The following is a 21,927-nucleotide window of genomic DNA, read 5'->3' as shown; positions in this document are numbered from 1 at the left end:
TCAAGAACAATACTGCATCATTATAACAGTGGTACCCAGATAAAGAGATGGATGGGTGGAGAAGGAATACATTTTGCTTGCTGTGTAATGGTTTCTTCCCCAGGGCCTTTGGACTTAGTATGGAGCAGGGCATCTCTTTCTGTAGGCACAGGAGCAGTAGCCTGCCCCTCACTAAGGGGTACAAAGCATAAAGGCATGATGTCCCTAAACACTTAGTACGACACCTTGTGGCCCCAAATCAGAATCCAGCACCTTTATGGTGATCTTTGGAAATCCTAGACCGGACTACCTCCACACTACCCAGTCGTGTGCTGCATAAGTCAGTACGGTTAACCGCTAGACCATAATATTAAATGTTATGTGCTAGGGGCCCATAAAGAACAACCAATTCGTAGTGGGAATAAAATGGTAGTTGATCCCTTTAACCTATACAGTAATGCAATACAGGTCTACTGTGGTACTCACTATGTACATAAAACCAATAGCACCTAAGTAAATTAGTGTGAAAGAGGACAAGGCAACGTAACACAATGAGAAATAGTTACCCAGCCACAAAATAGACAAGAAATGTAAATGGAACTAAATTTGCAAAATAACAGGGTGCTTGTTACTGAACATTAATAACTCAAGTAGAAAACTGGAGGATGAAGTGGAGGAATAGAAGGAGGAAAAGGTGACCAGTAACTGTAAAGCTCCTTAAAATTTGGATGGCAGACAAGAGTAGGTCTCAACCATCTCATGAATCTTAGACGATGTTAATCAATCATCATCCACCTATCCATTTTTTGCAGAATGAAACCTTGCTAGATAGGCTATCGTCACTATGATTGCATTGCTTCCTAACCAGCAGGACTATGTTGACTTCTGAACATGTATTCTCATAATGTTTTAGCTAGACTTAACGCTAGTAGACCTCAGTCTTGGTCTTCATCTCCTAACATCGGTCTGCACAATCTGGTATTGCTGGAGTCTGGGAAGAAATAGGGATTCCTCTAAAGCCTGATCCCTCTCCTGTTGACATCTCACTTTTTCAGATGAACTATTTTTACAAGTCTGGTACATTTATAGTTCAACTATGTCCTCCGGAAAGTCTGTCTTAAACGTTTCGTCCCTAGGCAAGGGACATTTTGTCCACATATTTATACACAGCATCAGACCTAGAATTCATTATCTAGATACCCAGTGCTGTGACTTGTCAATTTGGTCCTTGGTTACTTTTGGACTTGCTAATATGCCAAAAATAACATTAAAGGTGCTTACCTTTCATCAATAATCTTACCAATTTCACTCCAAAATATATAAAATATATCTAAGTGATGACATGAGTGAAACAATTGGATATCATTTGCTTCTCTCTCGCCACATTTTGGACATTTCTTGATCACCTGCGTGTTCATTTTTGATAACTTTTCAGGGGTCCAATAAGATCTGTGCAAAGTAAACAAATGATTTTTCCTAAGAGGTGTAGAAATTATAATATGCCATAAAAAAGTGCAGGATACTTGCCATGCTTGTTGCAAGTCTTGAGCTGGAAAAATCTTCCATTTAAGATCTGGAGTATCATTTTCGGCTTCCTTCTTCTCCACCAAGTGCCAATACCACTTTGAAACTTCTTTCTTCCCTGGGTCCTTATGAAGTTTGCAATCTAGGATCCCAACATAGTCTGGCCAAGTTACTTGATATTTAGCCCAGCTAGCCAGTTGGTAAAATTTGAACCTAGATATTTCGTCCTTCGTGTTCTCCACTAACTCGCCCCATGATTTTAGTTCGCCAAATTCCAGAAATTCTCCCCACTTGACGATTCCAGCCCTTTTCAGTGGAAGTGCTAATGAGTCTTTCAGACATTCGGGTGTTCCTGGAGAGTTCCATATCGGTGCTTGGGGACTATAGTATGGATACTGCCATAGTTTACTTATGTCTGACCATACTTTGAATGCTGCTCTTGGCATCTTCAATCTAATTTTTTTGAAGAACTTTTGATGGCCGAACTTATATAAACAGTGGTGATGTTTGGTCACTGCTTTCCAGTAGGGAGGGTATGACTCAGTCTCGGAAAAGATGTCTTATGTTCTTAAAATGGAAAGCTTTATAGTACGACATGAGATCCGGGCTAGCCGCCTTAGTTCTTCTTCTGGCTCAGTTTCTTCCATGCTATCCTAACAATTTTAGATGCCCAAATGAAAGAATTTATTTCGCCCTGTATTTTGTTCAAACATCGTGAATCAAACTTTAAAGCGATCGTATTAAAAACAAAAGTGAATTTCGGAAGGATAGCCATTTTTTATTACATTGGTCCTTCCCATGAAGGAAAGGAGATAAACAGCTCCAGGACTTCAATAATTTCCTCATCTCTTTAGCTTTTATTTCCAAGTTTGCCTGGGCTATGCCGTCAATACTCTTCAAGACTTGGATCCCAAGATATTTGATTTTTCTTTTGGAATCAATTCGGAGAGTCAGTGTGTTCCAATGCATTACCTCAGTTTTATGATGGTTTATTTGATATCCAAAAATTGCCCCAAAACATTAGTATCTTGGTTATACTATTAAATGCCAACTTTACCTCCCAACTATTAAAACTAAAGGGAATAATCTCTTCAGATATCCTAATCACATTAGCTAGCGGCTCTATATATAAATTAAAAAGGTGAGGGGAAAGAAGGCACCTTTGTCTAGTACCTCTTTTATTTGGAAACTATTTGAGATGCTTCAGTTAATAGTTATTTTCCCTGTTGGTGCTGAGTAGATGTTAGCTATTACCCATGAAAAATTCTGGCCTAGATTATTATGTAGAATAACTTTTTGTAAATATGACCAACTAACATGGTCAAATGCCTTGGCCGCGTCAAATGTAAATATTACTAGGGGTACCTTCTCTTGTGTTGCGAGGTCGATGGCTCTGATCAGTTGGTGTGTGACATCATGCAGCTGCCTCCCTTTAATGAATCCCTTCTGATCCTTGTGAATAAGCTTGTCAGATAAAGAGCCTAATCTTTTTGCTAAAACCTGGGTAAAAATGTTATAATCTGCATTAAGAAGCGAAATTGGCCTGTATGACTCGCAGTAAAAAGGATCTTTGCCAGGTTTTATTATCAAGCTAATTGTCGCCTCATTCCAAGATTTAGGAACTGGAAGGCCCTCCAGAAAGATAAGAGTTAAAAAGATCAGTTAATCTTGGTGCGAGACAATCTTTCAAAGCTACATAGAGCTCACTGGGTATGGCATCAGTCCCTGCTGCTTTACTTCTTTTAAGATTGATAATTACAGCCAGGACCTCCTTTAAGGTGATATCTTCATTTAAGCTTTTACATGAGTCTACGTCTAACTTCATGACACGAGAGTTATTTAAATATGTGTCTATTGCTATGGGAGAAGGTGCTAGATCTTACTCTTATAAGGCCTGACATTTTTTTTCAAAAGCTTCTTCAATGCCTGACTGAAGGGGAACATGGCGGCCGGCTGAACGCCTAGGTCGCCAGCTCTGCAAGTTGAATGGACAAGAGTGCTGTTTTTGAGTTTTAGAGGCTCAAGCTAACGTATTTCTAAAACGGGAAGGTGCGAGGCAGCTCAGGACCCCCCCTTGGACGAATTTGGCGTGTTAGGCGGTGTGGTAACCAGCGAGGGAGAATGCCGTGTACTCCGGTGAGCGAGATTCTATTACAGGACCGGAGGCTTCAGATTATGCTTCTCAAACTTTACTGCATCAACACAGCAGCCAATGAAAATATATTATTTTCACAAATAAACAATAAAATACTACATTTCCCATGAACACCATGGTTGTAGGCACGCCCCCACAGTCCATAAGAACCCCTTGCGTGCATATCACTTCCTCTTTCTTTGCTGCTCAAGCCAGAGTTAAGTGCACCTCCCCTTGGGTCCCCTCACTCTGCTTGTGGTTGGGTTCTTCCCTATGGGGCTAATGTAATGCTTATTGTACCGTTTAATGGCATTTTGATAACTTGGGGCGGGTCGCTCCATGGGCGCAAATGATTGTACTTGTTTTACATGCTTATTGCTGTATTTTGCCATTACGCGCTTGGATAGTGTTCAGAGAGCGCTAATGCACTTAGCTCGCTGCAGGTGAACCACGTTCTTGGCCACCGATCGGGTTCTGCCCGCCTGACCTCGCGCTTCAGGAGCGCCGATATCTTCGGTCCTTGACCGGCAGGGGGGCCGCCGCGCAGTTCAAGGAGCCCGGTACCGGCAGCCTAGAGGCGCGCAGAGGCTTCCCTAATCAGCCCTGACGCTCAGGCCGGGTGGCTCTCGGTCGAGGCGCGCGCCTCAAACGCTTACCAATTTGGGCTGGTTTTAGTTGTTTTTTGGTAGCGTTTGGGCGGCGCGCCTCGCTCCGACTCCTCGGCTTTACAGGAACGCTTTTTCGCGCGTTCAGCATACCGGCAGGACCCCCTGTGTGAGCGCCAGCCTAGTAGACCGGCTGGTTGTACAAATCATTGGCCCTGAGTGCGCACACGCTCCAGGAATACAAGGGCCAGGGTCTTTGGCCCTTCTGACTACAGCATTGCTGAGGGGGTTTGGGAAACGTTACCTATTTAATAATCTGTGTGCTTGGGCTGACCCCCCCAATACCCCCATTACACCCAGTGTTTGCTTTGGACTGCTCTGCAGTGTGTGTGCCTTCAACATGGAAGGTTGGGTGAAGCACCCGGACGAGGAGTACAATGATGGGGAGGAAATTATGGATGGGCAGCAGGACGCTGTCCTTGAAGATCATATTCTAGAGGCATTAGATGCCTCAGTCCAGGCTTCAGTAAATAAGGCTATGGAGACGAAGGTCCCCCAGACGGTGCAACAGGCACTTGCGGTGGCTCTGCGACCTATTCGCAAACAGCTGGAAGGTTTTGCGAAACGTCACGGTTATGGAGGGAAGAAGAAGCAGAAGCAAGCAGCCACTTCTTCCGCAGCAGGCACGGCGGATAACTTTCAATGGCCGCACGCTCAATCACTGGCCGCACTGCCACCGAAAGGGTCGTATGAATCCCAGTATGTGGGTGGTAAGGCCAAGGCTAAGCGCCCTATTCCAGTGGACACTGACACTACCACTACTAACACGGACACGGGGACCGATACTGATACCTCGGAGGAGCACCACCCTCCTCCTAAGAAAGCCAGAGTAGATACCAAGCCGGCAGAGGATAAGATTAAGACATTCAGCTTTGATCCTTCAGAGATAATCCATCCCCGGTCTTCGGAATGGACCCCGCCTCCGGCGGTCTCTGAGTATTTGCACGAGAATCTCCGGAAGGGCTTCGGTCGAGAGGTTCGCAATCGCTTGCGGTCAGAATGTCCGCGTCCTGAGGTACCGGACGGCGTTGCGGACACCCCAGAAATAGACGCAAGTATGCTTACCTTCTTGAGGAAGTTCTCTAAAGATCCCAAGAGAGGACTAGACAGAGCTTGGCGGGGCTGCCAAGACAAGATGTTAGACGTCGTGGGGCCCTTGGCCAAAATCTTAGAAATGGCCCTGAAGGCCAAGGAGGGTCAGGAAACGTCGGACCCGGAGATCTTGGCGGGCTGGGCTCAGCGCGCCATTTGCCTTGTGGGCAACGCCAACTGCGCAATCTCGTCAGAGAGGCGCAAATCCCTACTACTCCGGGTGGACAGCAATCTCACGGAGCTGGCGGAGGCGGAACCGGGACCTCTGGCCGGAGGTTTCCTTTTTGGTGACAGATTTGTTAAGGATGTCACAAAGTACGTCGGTACTTTTACTGCCCTAGACAAAGCTCAGAGTGGAATAAAAAGAGCCCTTTCACAGGGGGTTTTCGCCAGGGCCGGACGAGGCGGGGGTCGCTTGTCAGGCCGAGGATACCAACAAGGCTCCCAGCGTGGAGATTTTGGCCGCGGCCGTGGGGAGTGGGACTCCACCCGCGGTGGCACTTTCTACCCGTCCAAGAGGAAATTCAACCGTGGACGTTTCCAGTCGGGAAACAATAGAGCCTCCTTCAAATCACACCAGAATACCGGTGAGTGTCGCAGATGTTTCCCTTCTTCCATTGGGGGGGCGCACGCAGCATTGCATGGCGCAGTGGCGAGCTTTGACGCAGGATGCGTGGGTACTACAGACAGTTCAGGGTTTTCACCTAGAATTCTATTCCCGACCAGCGCAAGCGTTTCCCCCTCCACCTCTCCATTTTTCCCTACAAGATCGCAGTTTCATAAGCGAGGAGGTGGAAGATTTGCTGAGGAAAGGGGCGATCGCTCGTTGCAGAGAGGGTCCTCGAGCTTTCCTCAGCAACGTCTTCCTTGTCCAGAAAAAAGGGGGCGGCAACAGGTTGGTGCTAAATCTCAGGGACTTCAACCAATATTTGACGTACAACCATTTCAAAATGGAGGGTATTCACCTCCTGGCAGACTTGCTGCAGGACGGAGATTGGTTCGTACGCCTAGACCTCAAGGATGCATATCTATCTATACCAATTTTTCCTCCTCATCGCAGGTTTCTGCAATTCATGTGGGACAACCAATGTTACGAATACTTGGCTCTTCCCTTCGGTCTTTCCTCGGCTCCATGGTGCTTCACAAAGGTGATGAAGCCGGTGGTAGCATTCCTCAGGGAAAGGGGAATACGTCTGATTATATATCTGGACGACATCTTGATCATGGCGCAGGACCAAGTCAGTCTGCTGCGCCATCTGACCATGACTACGTCCTTGCTCCAGGGCTTGGGATTTGTAATAAACTTAAAGAAATCGGTGATGTGCCCGACACAGGCTATAGACTTCTTAGGATTCATGATCGACTCCCAGACCGCGCAACTACGTCTACCTCAGGCCAAGTTGCGGGACTTGAAGCAAGAGATAAGGAAGTTGTTAGGCAGGTAGTGACTCTAAGGACGCTGGCCAGAGTTGTGGGTATACTGGCATCGTCCATTCAGGCCATCTTCCCGGGGCCGTTGCACTACAGAGCACTCCAACGCCTCAAGATTCAGCATCTACAAAGGGGCCTTTCGTACACCGATTCGGTTCCTCTATCGGAAGAGGTGCGAACAGAGCTGCAGTGGTGGCTCAGTCACGTGGACGCCTGGAACGGCAGGGCGATCTTCGGATCCCAACCAGAGGTAGTGATCGAGTCCGACGCCAGCCGGTGGGGCTGGGGCGCGCGCTGTGGAGAAGTTTCTACAGGCGGCAGATGGTCGGCTCAAGAACTCGAAATGCACATAAACTGTTTGGAGCTGCTGGCGGGGTCGTTTGCGATTCGCACGTTATCCCCGAGGCAGACATCTTGTTTCATCCTCGTCCGCTTGGACAATGTGTCGGCGGTGAGGTATATCAACAAGTTGGGAGGCACGAGGGCATCCATGCTTGTTCAGATAGCCAAGGACTTTTGGCACTACTGTCTCCAGAATCAAATTTCGGTGGTGGCAGAATACATTCCGGGCCGGGCCAATCAGGTTGCGGACTGGAATTCCAGACACCTGAGGGATTACAGCGATTGGAAGCTGCTCCCTCGTGTCTTTCAATGGCTTCAGGAGACGTGGGGGCCGTTTCAGACGGACCTGTTTGCCTCCAGGCTCACGTTTCAGATTCACAGGTTCTTCAGCTGGAGACCGGACCCGTTGGCAGCGGCGACGGATGCCTTTCTTCAGGATTGGTCTCAGGGGATCCAATATGCTTTTCCCCCCTTCTTATTGATTCCCAGGGTGATGACACAGGTGATCAGGCAGAGGGCAGAAATAGTCATGGTGACGCCGTGGTGGACGTCACAAGCCTGGTTCCCCAAGCTTCTGCAGTGGAGCTGCGACAGTCCGCGGATGCTTCTGGACTCGAGTTGGTTATTGCAGGGCCCTCAACAGGAACAACATCCGTTACTGGTAGAGGGCAGACTATCGCTGATGGCATGGAGGCTTTCAGGGAACAGTGGCAGTTGCCGGGAATTTCGGGACAAACTGCCGAGTTCATCAAGCAAGCATGGGCGCCTTCCACCAGAAAGCGTTATTCCTCAGCCTGGAAGAGCTGGGTGGATTGGTGCGTGGGACGACATCTGGATCCCGTGGGGGCAGAGTTGTCCCAAGTTTTGAATTTTCTGACCGAAAAGGCTGGGGACGGTCTAGCGTACAGGTCCGTGAATAATTTCCGTTCGGCAATTTCAGCAGGGCATAAGCTGCTTGACAGAAAACCGGTAGGTATGCACCCGTTGGTATGCAAACTGTTAAAGGGCATCAGGGTTGCCAATCCACCCAAACCCAAGTACACCGGGTTGTGGGATGTATCTTTGGTGCTAGATTTGTTCAACAAATGGCCGGTCAATGCTCTTCTGACTAGGAAGCAATTGTCGGCGAAATTGGCTATGCTACTGTGCTTATCATCTTGCAGACGGTCTTCTGATGTGAGAGCGCTCGACGTTACAGGTAGAGTGTTTTCCCCGGAAGGGGTTTCTTTTCATATTACAGGTCACACAAAAACTTTATCGAGACACATTTCATACAATGCTTTTCCTGCAAATGAAAAATTATGTGTGGTTCACTGCTTAAAATGCTATGAAGAATGTACCAAGGCCTTGCGGCCGCAGGGTTGTAATCAGTTACTAATTGCTATTCAGAAACCCTTTAGACCTGTGGTAGCAGCCACGATAGCTAGATGGCTTCGTTATGTGATGAAAGAAGCTGGTGTGGATACACAGATCTTTGGTGCTCACTCTGTGAGAGGCGCTATGGCGTCCAAATCATATGGTTTAGGTTCCAGTATTCAAGATATCATGCGTTGTGCAGATTGGTCGTCTGAATCGACATTTAAAACTTTTTATTATAAGCCGGTGGGAGACATTACTTCTGTTGTATTTACTCAGCGTTAAACTAAGCATAATCTGAAGCCTCCGGTCCTGTAATAGAATCAAAAATTTGCTAGCATTCGCGACAAGAATTTTCAATTCTATTAAGGACACGGAGGCGAGGATTATCCCACCCGGCTTAATGTATTGTATATCATACGCTTACCCACCCGTTTATCAGTGTTTACGATGGTGTATTTCCTTTATTTCAGGTGCAGACAAAAAGTCGGACTGAAAGACGATGGACGTCAAGATGTTAATCTGAAGTTCTTCTTCCATGTTGGAGGATTTGTTTGGTTCACGTTATGGACTTATCGCCTCGAAGAAAGAGGAAGTGATATGCACGCAAGGGGTTCTTATGGACTGTGGGGGCGTGCCTACAACCATGGTGTTCATGGGAAATGTAGTATTTTATTGTCTATTTGTGAAAATAATATATTTTCATTGGCTGCTGTGTTGATGCAGTAAAGTTTGAGAAGCATAATCCTCGCCTCCGTGTCCTTAATAGAATTGAAAATTCTTGTCGCGAATGCTAGCAAATTTTTGATTCGCTGCAATCCGCTCCGAGTCTTTGCTGAGCTGCAGAGACATGCAGTGGCCCCGACCGAGTTCGCCCAGCGCCGTTCAGAGGTTGCAGGACAAGTGAGAGGAGGCTGCTGGGTCCCGGCGAAAGAGAGACGCTGGCCGTGTGCAGCTTGTACAGAAGTACTTGATGGGACCGGGAGAGACATTCAGAAGCATACTATGCCCCACTCAGGGGGATTGCCATAGTAGCGGTGGCAGCCCTGAGAGCAAGGGGTAAATTAGGGGGCTTTTGGACAGAGGTGGCTAAAAGATTTCAATTCTTACGTGGGGTCACAGTCAAGCAACGTTTCAGAGGGGCTCCCTATAACCCCTCATACCAACTTGAATCTCTGGGGTTACCAGGTGTCCCTATACTTTACGTGGAGTCCCCTTGTGGTCATGCTGAAGTTAGGCTGTACTGATCAACCAAACAGGCGAAAAAACAAGGTTGAAACTGACTCGTGCAGCCAGTTCTCTTATAGAGATAATGAGGTAGAGTTTGCTGCCGGCATGAATTCTAACAGGAAAAAGGGTCGAAGCAAGAAGAGGGGTCTCTACTCCACAATTACCCCTGTCACCCATAGTGGGTATTAATGATAATTATAACCCTACCGTAGCCAACATCACTCTAGAAACCTCAGGAAATGACCCGCAAAAGTCAAATCTGGCGTGCCCAGGGGGAGATGCCAATGAGCCATTAGGAAAGGTTGTTGAATCTCTCCAGGAGCAAGTAGGGTAAATAGAAAATCCAAGCACACCATATGATACTGGCTCAGCTAAATATACAAATAGGAAACAGAGGGCTCTGAAAACCAAAGGTGTTACGGCAGCAGTGGTGTCTACCAGAGCTGCCAAAACAGCAAAAAAAGAACAGCTAAAGAGGGACTCAAACTTAAAAGTTACCCCCTCACTGCGCTCCTTTTTTAAGATCCAAGAGAAGCCAGTACAGAGAGACAATTTAACCAACACAATGTCTGTGTCATCACTGAAGACAATGGAGTTGCCATACAAATACCAAGCTCTCATGTTAAAAGAGCTGGGAGAGGGCGAAGAACACCCCTCCGAAGCTACTTTAGAAGGCGCCCCACAAATAGAGGATGACCTACAACAAAGCAAGCCTGCCAAGGAACAAGGTAGCAAGCAAGTTATGGACACTCCTATAAGGGGCGATATAGGGGTTCTTGTGACCTCATTGTTAAGAGATGAAAAATGGGTTTGAGAAAAATCAGGAAACAATCCAGGCTACGTGTGAGGCTTAGGAGACCAAATGTAATGCTCTTGTAGAAAGAGTGGTGGTGGTCGAAACAGCCTTGGAACAAGTCAGGGAGGAAGTGAGGCTCTGTCAGAGTGACAACGAGAAAGTAGCTTCACCAGAGAGAGAACTCTGGGATAATATCAAGACCTTAGAAAACAACTCTAGGAGGAATAATTTACGTTTGTTAAATATTCCTGAAGGTCAAGAAGGGCAAAATAGAAGATCCTTAGTAGTAAGTCTTTTAAAAGATTTCCCACCGGATATGGATGAAAAAAACTTGGATGAAGACATACAGGGTGTCCACAGAGATCCATTTCGGCTCAATAGATATAGGAAAAATCCACAAAGAGTTCTAGTTAACTTTAAGACTTACTCAATAAAAGAACATGTATTGAATAAGGCATTAAATGATGGTACCCTAACAAGAGATGGATACAACTATAAAATCCGCTCAGATATATCCAAGGAAACAGCCGATAGGCAATGGGCCCTAGGAAAATATATGCGGGACCTTAGAGCTGAAGGAGCCACTGTCCAGATGAAATTTCCAGCCCTCTTACGCATAATGTGGCGTAATAAAACGTATAACTTCAGAGATCCGAAAGAAGTGGAGTTATTACTAGAACACATGAAGATAAATAAAGATAAGTAACATTATGAGCCTTACTTCTTTAAAGTATTAGCCATTCAACCACAGTCCTCATTCTGGGCAACTAAGATTGCTCAATGGTAATGGGGAGGGTTCTCCAGGGTGGGGGTAAACACAATTTCTCTTTTTCATTTCTTATGCACATTAGTAATTTTTTTGGGTGGGGAGCTTTTGGGGAAAAAAGAAAAAAATATTAGTTTGATATGTAAATTGTATAGCAAACAGGGTAGGAGTTGTAAGCAGCAGGAAGGAATTCAAACTCAATGGGTGAATTGAACATAATGACTTGGAATGTGAATGGGCTACGAACTAGGGAGAGGTGTCAACATTTTTTTTTAATATCTTAAATTGTAGAATTGCGATATAATTATATTAAAAGAAACACATCTCCTAAGAGATGAATGGCTTGAAGCCATAAAATACGAGAATTGGATCGGTGAAACTGTTTGCACAAATCAAGCATGTAATATCAAGGGTGTAGCCATTATTATCGGAAAATCGTTTTTTTCATGTTGGTAGGACAATTAGTAGATTCAAGAGGAAGGTGAGCCATAGCAAACATAAAAGTTAGAGACACTGCTTTCACTGTGGTGGGATACTATGGCCCTAACATAGATGACCCCGCGCCTCTTCAATTGTTATACACACAGTTATTATTACAGTCTACACCAATTATATTAGGAGGTGATTATAACATCTGATTAGATCCTAAAAAAAGATAGGACATCCCCCAGGCAGAGTCTTAAACCTACTTAGGATGCGAGAGTGCTTGAAAAGGCTCAAAGATTAAATGGGTCTAATTGATATCTGGAATTTAAAAGGGGACCAAACAAATAAATTCACTTTTAGAAACTATAAATATGGCCACGCTTCAAGAATAGATTTTTTCTTAGTTGATAAACTTTTAAGTGATAATGTTAAGAAAGTCCACCATTTCCTTGCACATCTCTCAGATCACTCGCCCGTCCAATTAAATATTAAGCTTGAGTCAGGGCAGGGCGAGAAAAGGTGGACTATGGATTGGACACTCCTTTTAGATCAAGAAATCATTGATGAATTAAGATCTACAAAGGAAAATTACTTTAAGGAAAATGGTGAAGGGGAAGTGTCTAAAATGATAGTCTGGGACGCTTATAAAGTTATTCTTAGAGGTAAACTAGCTGGCATAGCGATAGGCAAAAATAAATTGAAGAAGCTTAAAATATCACAAACAGAAGCCGACCTACTAGAGAGGCAAGCTAGATTAGAAATGTCAACCTCTGAAGAAGACCAAAATAGCTTAAAAGACGAAATAATGAACTTGAAACAGGAGCTGGCCTTAGATCTAGAGGAAAAGATAAGGAAGAGATGGCAAGCTAGTACCCTGTCAAATTACGAATTTGGGGAGAACAGTGGTAAATTGTTAGCTTGGAAGCTTAAGACCGACTCAAATAGAAACAAGATAACTGCTATCCATAGGGGAAAAGGTGGCCAAATAATAAAAACTAAATTTTTGTATTCTAGTGCCAATGCAATTAAAAGGCTTGGACTCGAACCTTAAGGTCTGCTTTGGAACTACTGGGGGATTAGTATTCCTCTTTTTCTTTTCCTTTCTAATTTTGTTTAAATCCTTTAGTTTATAAAGTGAGTGTCCACTCATAAGCATCTTTTATTGCTAAAAAATAAATTAAAAAGGTCAAACACAGCTAGAGAAAAGAGGGATGGAAAACAGATAATTAGAAAAAAAGGTAAGTTTTAATTTTGTTTCTAAACGTTAGTTGATTGTTCAGGGATGACCAAAGATAACGCCTTTCCGTTGGTGCAAGTTTGATCATTGGTACTTGTAAGAGCAGTAGAACAATTGAGCATGAGGTCCTGGGTCTTACAAAGTTTAAATGCACGATTTTTTTTTAACCTAGGAATAATTTCCTAATCACACACAAAAAAACACACCTACGCAATATGTGATGTTGATATTTCCCCCTGGGCTGAGACAGACACAGTGAGGGTAGGGTAGTGCTGCCTAGTTGATCTTTTGTTATCATATATCACTCCTGCTGGTCCAGATTACAAAGTTAGTGCTTTCTGACACTAAGACAGGTATGCTGATCTTGTTGTATCGATTTATAACCCTTTCTTACCTTCAGTAGCTCCACATCCTGCTGCTGCCACTTGGATTCAATCTCTGTGATCATGCTCCGGAGGTCAGATTGCTGTTCTTCTAATTTAGTTAATGTCTCCTTGATGCTAAGCAGATTGTTCCTTTCTTCCTGCTCCAGGTTATTTAGGTAACAAGAGTTTTCCTTCTCCAGAAACTGCTTGAGCTTCTCAAATGCTTTAGCAATTCGCTCTCTCTGACTTTTGAACTTGGCCTGAAAAATTAAAATGAATAGCTTATTCACATTGCTAGGTCCTCAGACATTTGCAATAATTTTATCAATTGACTCTGGGGATAATCCACTATGACATTTTTCCTATCATTCAATGGTTGTCTTATTAGAGAAAAAGGTACATAGTAGAACAGCAGAAGACAGAGCAGGTAGTTCTATCCCTCGCATGGATATTTCCTATTCTGCTATGTTAGTGGAAACACAGAAGTGCTCTGTTTTATCTGAGAAAAGAATGGAATGACTGTGTTATAAGCTTTGATAGATAGATTGATTGGAAAAGTAATAGTGTGTAACAACACTGATCATTTGTCATGAACTTCACTGTGGCAAGCCAGGAATCAGACAGGACTGGGAAGTAATAGTGTGTAACAACACTGATCATTTGTCATGAACTTCACTGTGGCAAGCCAGGAATCAGACAGGACTGGGAACTTAAAGCAGACTTGGAAAAATTTATGAATACTGTCCTCATTTTCACTATGTGAGTTCAACTCACATAGTGTCCTCCAGGGTAATATTTCCCCAAAAATACTTCTGGATGAGTAAAGCAGTTATAACAGATTTATCAGCAAGCCTGAAAGGGATCTAATGAAATATTTCAATACATACAGGAGGTTACTACCGTACCTAGTAGCACTAGTCCTCCACAGCATCTATTCATGCATGCACCTATGTGAAAATTGAGTGCCCGACGAGAACAACTAGGAGATGTTTTCTTTTCATCAATCAGTTCATCAGCCTCTGGATGGGCCCAAGCACCTTATGCATCTCCTCATTTCACATACTATTGCTCTGCAAGTAACTTTTAATCCTTCAAGGAATAAGACAAGTGCAAACATTTAAAGTTAAGATGGATGAATAGAGACGCTCGACAGATCTGTGGCAATAGCTAAATTATATTCTGGGTCAACAAAACCCAACACATTGTTCATCTCCCTGGAAACAGGAATGTCTTTCTTGATCATGTTCAAGAGGTCCCGTAAGAAGCTGGGTCTTTTTGCACAAGGGATCTTCTCCGTCCCCTCTGAATTATGCAATCATTTTGGGGTGTGGTGTGTGTACGTATGTCTCAAAAGAGGCGAATCCTTGAGATGCCCCTCCCTCAACAATGGTATAAATAAGCATAATAAATCTTATAGTACAACAGAAAATATGGTTTATATCAGAGTTTTCCTTGAGTATCTATTTTAAATTAAGATACTGTGATAAAGGGGTTTCATTTTTAGACCTAATATCCTACAAACACTGCAAGAGTCCTACAAGTGTTAGGTAAAAGTAATGTTCTATGACGACCCAATATCCCTGCCAAGGGCCTTGATTGGACGAAACTTGGCATGACAGCCTGCATAATCCTTTTTTTGTATAATGGAAACAGTCAAACAGGGCCTCTAGCATTACTAAATTAGTGAATACAACCTGCGCTCATACGGTTTATTGCTATTTCTGAATACTGGCATTGTATATGTATACAAAAAGTAGATCAACTACTGACTTGACAGTGCTAGGGAATTTGCCATCCCCACATACCAGTGCAAAAGACACATGATGTCCATAAAAAACCAGGGACCAAATACTTCTAACCCTATTGCCATCTAAAACATAAGCAAATAACAATCATTGGATAATTAATTTCATGAATACCATTTGTTTACCCACTTAAACATGATTGTTTTTGTACTACGAAGAGGAAAAATGTGGTTGCCATATTTTTTCTTTATTCATGAATTTGTCACACATTTGACCATGTTATCCGGAGTAAAACACTAACAGGTATCACACTTTCTGTGTCTCAAGAATGGCCAACGATCTGACTGTGGGCCCCGGGGAACAACGGGTGTATTACATTTATTTCTCAATCTGGATCCAACTCACTACCACCACTGAAATGAGCAAGAAAGCCCCCCCCCCCCCCAAAATCAATCTGTAAACACTTGCCCAAAAAAGGACCCTGCACGTAGTAAGAAAATAAATATTAAAAATAAAGGTTTACATCAAATAGAAACTGTCCCAGTTAAAAACAATAAGCCTACCAGTAACTCTATAATTAGCAAAATAGATGCCCTTGGTAAGGCATTTAAGCTATTTAAGACGAAATTCAACAGCGTTCTGTAGGCTATACAAACCAGCCCAACAAGAGTGAAAACTAATACCAACTCCTGTCTGGACCTGTTGAACTCATTTGGAAAGGGGCAAACACCAAACACATTGTGACCTGGCCGCACACTGTAGAGGATCGGATTAGCCCGCAGCAAATAAAGCAGCCTTTGCTGGCCCCAGACTGCACCCTCACATTTATCCAAGTGTCAACCAAAGCACCCAATCTGGTAGAATGAGCGATGGGAAGACCCCAACACAAGAAGTCCCTGGTCCCTGGGTTGGGGGGGGGTGGGGGGGGGGGCAGAGACTCTGTAGCAGTGACTTCACGGATAGCTCATTATCCACAAGATCAAATGGAACAACTAGCCGACCGCCTTGACCTCCCCCGGCTGAAACCCCATATACGATTGTCTTGGCCAATGTTCCTCCTTTACCTCCCAATAGGATGGAGAATTTGCCTGCATTAAGAAATAAGTCGCCAAATTGGCTGGGCTTAAGCACAGGTTTAACTGATCTACTATTCAACAATATCAAAATGGGGAGATGGGTTAAATGGGGGGGGGGGTAAAAACATTCTCTATGGTGACTGACCAGTCCTGTCAACATTTCACAACTTCCAACTTCTCTCCCCCTGGGCTATTTCTATCAACCTGTTAAACGGGGATGAGATGGAGAGACTGGGCTGGGGTGTGTCGTCAACCCAGGACCCACACAGTATTCTAACTTTTCGATACCAACTTATAACCGCTTCCAAAGCTTGGCAAACTTGGATGGGCCGGATTGACTTAATGGAGAGACTTTATTTGTGAATGAGGAAAATCTAATGATCTCCTCTAATTTAGCCTTCGATGGACTTATTGGGGAGTCTTCTTTACTTAGTGAGAAGACCCAGCAATCACCTCCAGCTTAGACAGAGAGGAACCTACTTCGCCACATGATCGAACCGTCCAACCCCCTAGAATTAATCTGCAGCTGCTTCGAGCACCAATGATATGTCTAGTCACCTGTGAACAGCTTATTTTTATATTTTGGAGCGTGGCAGTCTTGCGGAGCAAGAGGCAAAATCAAGAATGTCTAGAGTTTGTAGCTGGCTTCCACTTTATATGTACACAAGAGACTTGTCTCACGGAGCCAATTTCATATGAATGGGTATATAATAAACTTTACCCCTGCTATTCCTTCTCTGCACGGTAGATCAAAGGGGGGGGGACTAAGTACTTATCTATCTATACTAATATAATAAAGACAGTGCCCAAACCTTTGAGGCGGGTAATCTCAGGAACCACAGCACCAATCACAACACCCAATACAGCGTTGGAAAGGGCAGTTGCAGCAGAAGGACATGGGCTATGCAGACGCCCACCATATACATTTAAAAGGTAAAAGAATCGTGCCAGCAAAGTAGTCCCTTGTGGGCGTGTCTGCGTTGTGCTGTTGGTGTGTGCTGGGGCATGACAAATACTGGGGGCGTGTGGTACCTTCCGCCCTTCATGCCATGTCTCATATCGTGTGCTGGGGGGCGTGGGCGGGGCGCGGGATTACGGAGGGGAAAAAAAGCGAGCGTTGTGCCCAATATTTCATTGTTTTTTCTTCCCAGGTTCTGTACATTCCAGCTCCGGGTGTCCACCCTGCTCCCTTTAAATACCCGTGCACCCATAATCATAACCCACCCTTACTCCTTAAAATACCCCAAAACCCTTAAACACTAATCCATCTGAACCCTATAAATATACTCTGTACACCAAAACCCAAACCTATCCCTAAACCCTAAAAATACCCCGGTAGCCAAAAACCAAACCCAGCCCTGAACCCTATAAATACCCCTGAATCTCAAAACCCAAACCTACCCCTGAACCCTATAAAATACCCCTGTACCCCAAAACCCAAACCTATCCCTAAACCCTAAAAATACCCCTGTACCCCAAACCTAACCCTGAACCTTATAAATACCCCTGTACCTCAAAACCCAAACCTACCCCTGAACCCTAAAAATACCCCTGTACCCCAAAACCCAAACCTAGCCCTGAACCCTAAAAATACACCTGTACCCCAAAACCCGAACCTACCCTGAAACCTTAAAATACCCCTGTACCCCAAACCTACCCCTGAACCATACAAATAACCCTGTACCCCAAAACCCAAACCTACCCCTGAACCCTAATACCCCTGTATCCCAAAACCCATACCTACCCCAGAACCCTAAAAATAACCCTGTACCCCAAACCTAGTCCTGAACCATTAAAATAACCCTGTACCCCAAAACCCAAACCTACCCCTGAACCCTAAAATACCCCTGTATCCCAAAACCCAAACCTAGACCTGAACCCTAATACCCCTGTACCCCAAAACCCAAACCTACCCTAAAATACCCCTATACCCCAAAACTAGCCCTGAACCCTAAAAATACCCCCTGTACCCCAAAACCCATACCTATCCCTAAACCCTAAAACTAACCTTGTACCCCATAACCCAAAACTATGTCTGAACCCTTAAAATACCCAAATACCCCAAAACATATACCTCAGTATCCCAAAACATATACCCCTATACCCATACTTACCTTATCCAAACATTTAAAAAAAACATGCTTTTACCATTCATGCATTTACAACGAATTTTGTTGTAAATGTATGCGTGGTAAAAGCATATAAAATGTAATGCCATGCGTTATAATGGCATTGCAGAGTCATGGTACTTTCGTAATGAAAGTATGCGGAGTGATGGTATGCGGAAAGAAAGTTGCGGAATAATGGGTGTTTACCCTCCCCTGGTAAGTACATTGGTGGCACGGCGGCCCACATCTCCAGCAACATACTCATTTTTTCACCACCGATTTGAAAAATGCACAGGTCTCTCTCATTGATGGCCAGCACCAACATACACTTTTAGACACACCTCCCACCACAAGTTCTAGAATTGCGAACTTTAGAGCTGGGGAGTTACATTCGAATCTCGGCATCAGCTCAACAGCCTGTGATTCCAGGCAAATCGCTTTGTCTCCCCGTGCCTACCACAAATGAATGTGTTCTTCTGTAATGTAAATTGTGCTCATGCCATGTTGACGATTTCGCGCTATATAATATTGCAAGGAAAAATGAAGTAGGGAAACTCGAGTTCACACGCTACTGAACGCGCACCCTTAAGTGCATCAGCAGTGCACTGTGAATCGGAGCGTTTCACAGGCCTGTCACAGATAAGAAATGCTATCAAAACGAAATCCTACAAAACAATATACTACTGGCCGGCAGCAATTCATACCCGGACAACGTCGGGACGGGCTGCTAGTGTTTCTAATAGTTTACTACAATATCACGAACATCACCATGGTAGCACACAACCCCCTTTACCAATTAATTCTATGCAACTCACAGGGTTTTGCTAGACTAGCAATAATGAATTTTTATAATAATGCCACTATTCGAGTTACCATAGATACACTACACAAACTTAACGACGACCTGGAACATATTGACACAAATAATAACAAGTATACTGTATTTCTCAGTGGAGGCGATTTTAACTTACGGTTGTGCAACGTACAGTCACCAAAAATCTGTGGTATGACAAATGTAGAAGATTCCGATCAAACCCACATCCACCATAACATTTATGGGGATAACATTAATGAACTAATATTTAAGTTTGAGCTTGCTCTTGCAAATGAGATCTCCTGCCCCACGTTCAATTGGTGAAATGCACACAGTATCATTGATCACGTTTTACTTTCGAATAGGTACCCTGCCCAGACTTTCAACTCTATACAATATGCACTAGGGCACATAAGGAGGCTCTACATAAAACCCCCTGATGTAGCATTGAGGTGCAGACCTGTAGATTTGAATACAAGAAGGTGATGAAGTTAAGAAGTCACAGCTAAGGGAAAAGGCCTGGGAAACCTTATGTGAAGCATGCACCAGGAATAATAATAGAGCTTTCTGCAAGGTAATTAACTTTGCACTACTGAGAGCGGAAGAGTCCCTATGATTGATATAGCCATAACAGAGGAAGATTGGATAAAGCACTTTACTAATATTTATCCTGAACCTACTGTGGATCCTGTAGCAGAGCAGAAAGACAGTCACTCTACAATCGCCGCAGATTCCCCTCAGACTCCCCTTATGGTCCCCTTCAATTTGGAAGAATCAACAATGCAATACTGGCAAGCAAAGGAGGCAAAGCCTCAGGACCAGATGCAATCCCTGTAGATTTATATAAAGAGAATACTGCGCTATGGGAGACCCTACTGACTTTAGTACTTAGGGCACGTTAACAGTTGGTTTTTTAGGTCTCGCCTGTCGATGCGCATGCGCATCGAGCTTGCGAGCCTATTGCGGCCTAACCACGCTTTAACTAACAAGCAAGGAATCGTGGCGATTCCTTGCAGTGCCCGTGACTTTTAAGCTCAATGCGCATGTGCATTGAGCTTAAAAGCGCGTGCACAGCCGCCCGCATTCCTCCGACACCTTTGAAGTGAAGCTTAGCTTCACTTCAAAGGCCCGGCTTCTTCACACCCACATGCCGCTCTCGCTCTCCCCGCTCCGCCCCCTCCCCTGCCCGCCGTGTGACCTCGGCTTACACTCACCCCTCCTTTCTCCCCTTTAGGCTGCTTTCGGATGCTTTGTTCGCAGCTTGTTTTCGATCTTATTCGTTTTGCACTTTTCACGCATCCATTTGCAGTAGGAATTCAACACTGTATGTCAATCTCTTAAGTACTGCCCATTCTTCAAATACAGCTGCAAGCGCATTTGTCTTTTTTTGTTTTTGTTGCCATCATTTTTCATATGAGCTGATCTGGTGTAGCTAATTTTGTTTTCGTATCCCTCCTGCAAGCATGAAGGACATTGGGAACCACCTTAAAGTCTATCTGATTACATTTCATGAAAATCTCCACTTAACAAATCTGTTCTTTCCTCGAGGACATTCTTCAGAAGAAAACCCTCCCGTTTTTAATTGTATTTTATTTCGGAGCAGGTGACAATTTTTCCAATGCTTTACTTTGTGAAACTTGAAAAATTTTGTTTCATGTTTTTTTGTAAACACATCAATGACTCCTCTTCGTCCATTTCCCTGGCCCAGCTCACAAAGGTATACAGAATTTCATAGTTCACTTTCACAATAAAGATTGCTTCCTTTTAAAAGTTAAAACTTTAAAAAGCTTTTGTAGCATGCTGTATCGTAATTGATTTTTTATGTCTAAAACTTGTAAGTGTTGTGTGTATTCTTGGTAAATGTCACGGCTGTGCTTTGACTTTCCTGTAAAGAGAAGCTAATGTTACTGGGAAGATGAGTGGGGAGTGCCTTGTCAGCCTGAACACGTTGGCCTTAACAGGTGCCCTTCAACACACGTGCTTCATGCTCTCGTAGTGGGGAAAGTGCGCTCGTTTCATGTGCATTAGACATTTTCTTACTTGGGAAGTGAAGAGGGCCTTTTAAAACTGCTTCCAGATGAACATAGCTTAACTACTCAATATGAATTGAATCACCTTTGGAATGAGTCGACTTCACACAGGAAATGTCATTGCAGGTGGGGTCAAGTTAATGTTTAAAAACCATTACTTTGGGCCGCTTCCGTGTACTGCATGAGCAGTCCCTGTAACTTCTGCAGGCCAGCTGCTGCTGAGACGCTGACACTCTCCCGCTTTCTGCTTGGCGCCACCAGCCCTTCCTCCCCTCCTCCCCGGACGACCACCGTCTCACACCCCATCCCCATATGCTCCTTCCCTCCCACTCGCTGGCTCCCCCTCCCCCCCCCCCCCCCCCCACCAGGCTCTCAATGCTTGTTTTAAACCAAGGCAGCGGGGGCTCTTCAGCGTCTCCTTTGCCTAAAACTCACATGGTCGCTCTTGGATTTATTTTTATTGGCCATTAACTCTGTGGTTTGCGCACTCTGTCAATTTTTTACAAACAATTTTTTATATTCTCCCACTGGGCAAAGTAACATTTGCTGTGGGCTTAAAAATATCAGCATTCGTTAATCACTCGTGCATGGCTTACTTTTTTTGGTATCACTTGTTCTCTCTCTCTCACTCCCTCCCATAACTCTCTCTCTCTCTCTCTCCCATAACTCTCTCTCTCTCTCTCTCTCTCTCCCTTCTCTCTCTTTCTCTCTCTCTCTCTCCCCCTTCTCTTTCTTTCTCTCTCTCCCTCCCATAACTCTCTCTCTCTCCCTCCCATAACTCTCTCTCTCTCTCCCATAACTCTCTCTCTCT

The 21,927-nt window shown here is 44.4% G+C and overlaps 1 protein-coding gene across 2 annotated transcripts in view; it reads right to left on the bottom strand.

Moving 5' to 3' along the window:
• Positions 1–21,927, bottom strand: part of LOC144756149 (E3 ubiquitin-protein ligase TRIM39-like) — a 439,360-nt gene that overhangs the window by 362,868 nt on the left and 54,565 nt on the right. For both annotated transcript variants that reach the window (XM_078645725.1, XM_078645726.1), the window contains exon 4: positions 13,373–13,603. In XM_078645725.1, the coding sequence (XP_078501851.1) occupies positions 13,373–13,603 (231 nt within the window). The remainder of the gene's footprint in view (positions 1–13,372; positions 13,604–21,927) is intronic.

Source organism: Lissotriton helveticus, chromosome 5_1 (assembly GCF_964261635.1).
Source record: "Lissotriton helveticus chromosome 5_1, aLisHel1.1, whole genome shotgun sequence".
NCBI classification, from domain to species: domain Eukaryota; kingdom Metazoa; phylum Chordata; class Amphibia; order Caudata; family Salamandridae; genus Lissotriton; species Lissotriton helveticus.
This window is presented reverse-complemented; position numbering and strand designations above follow the sequence as displayed.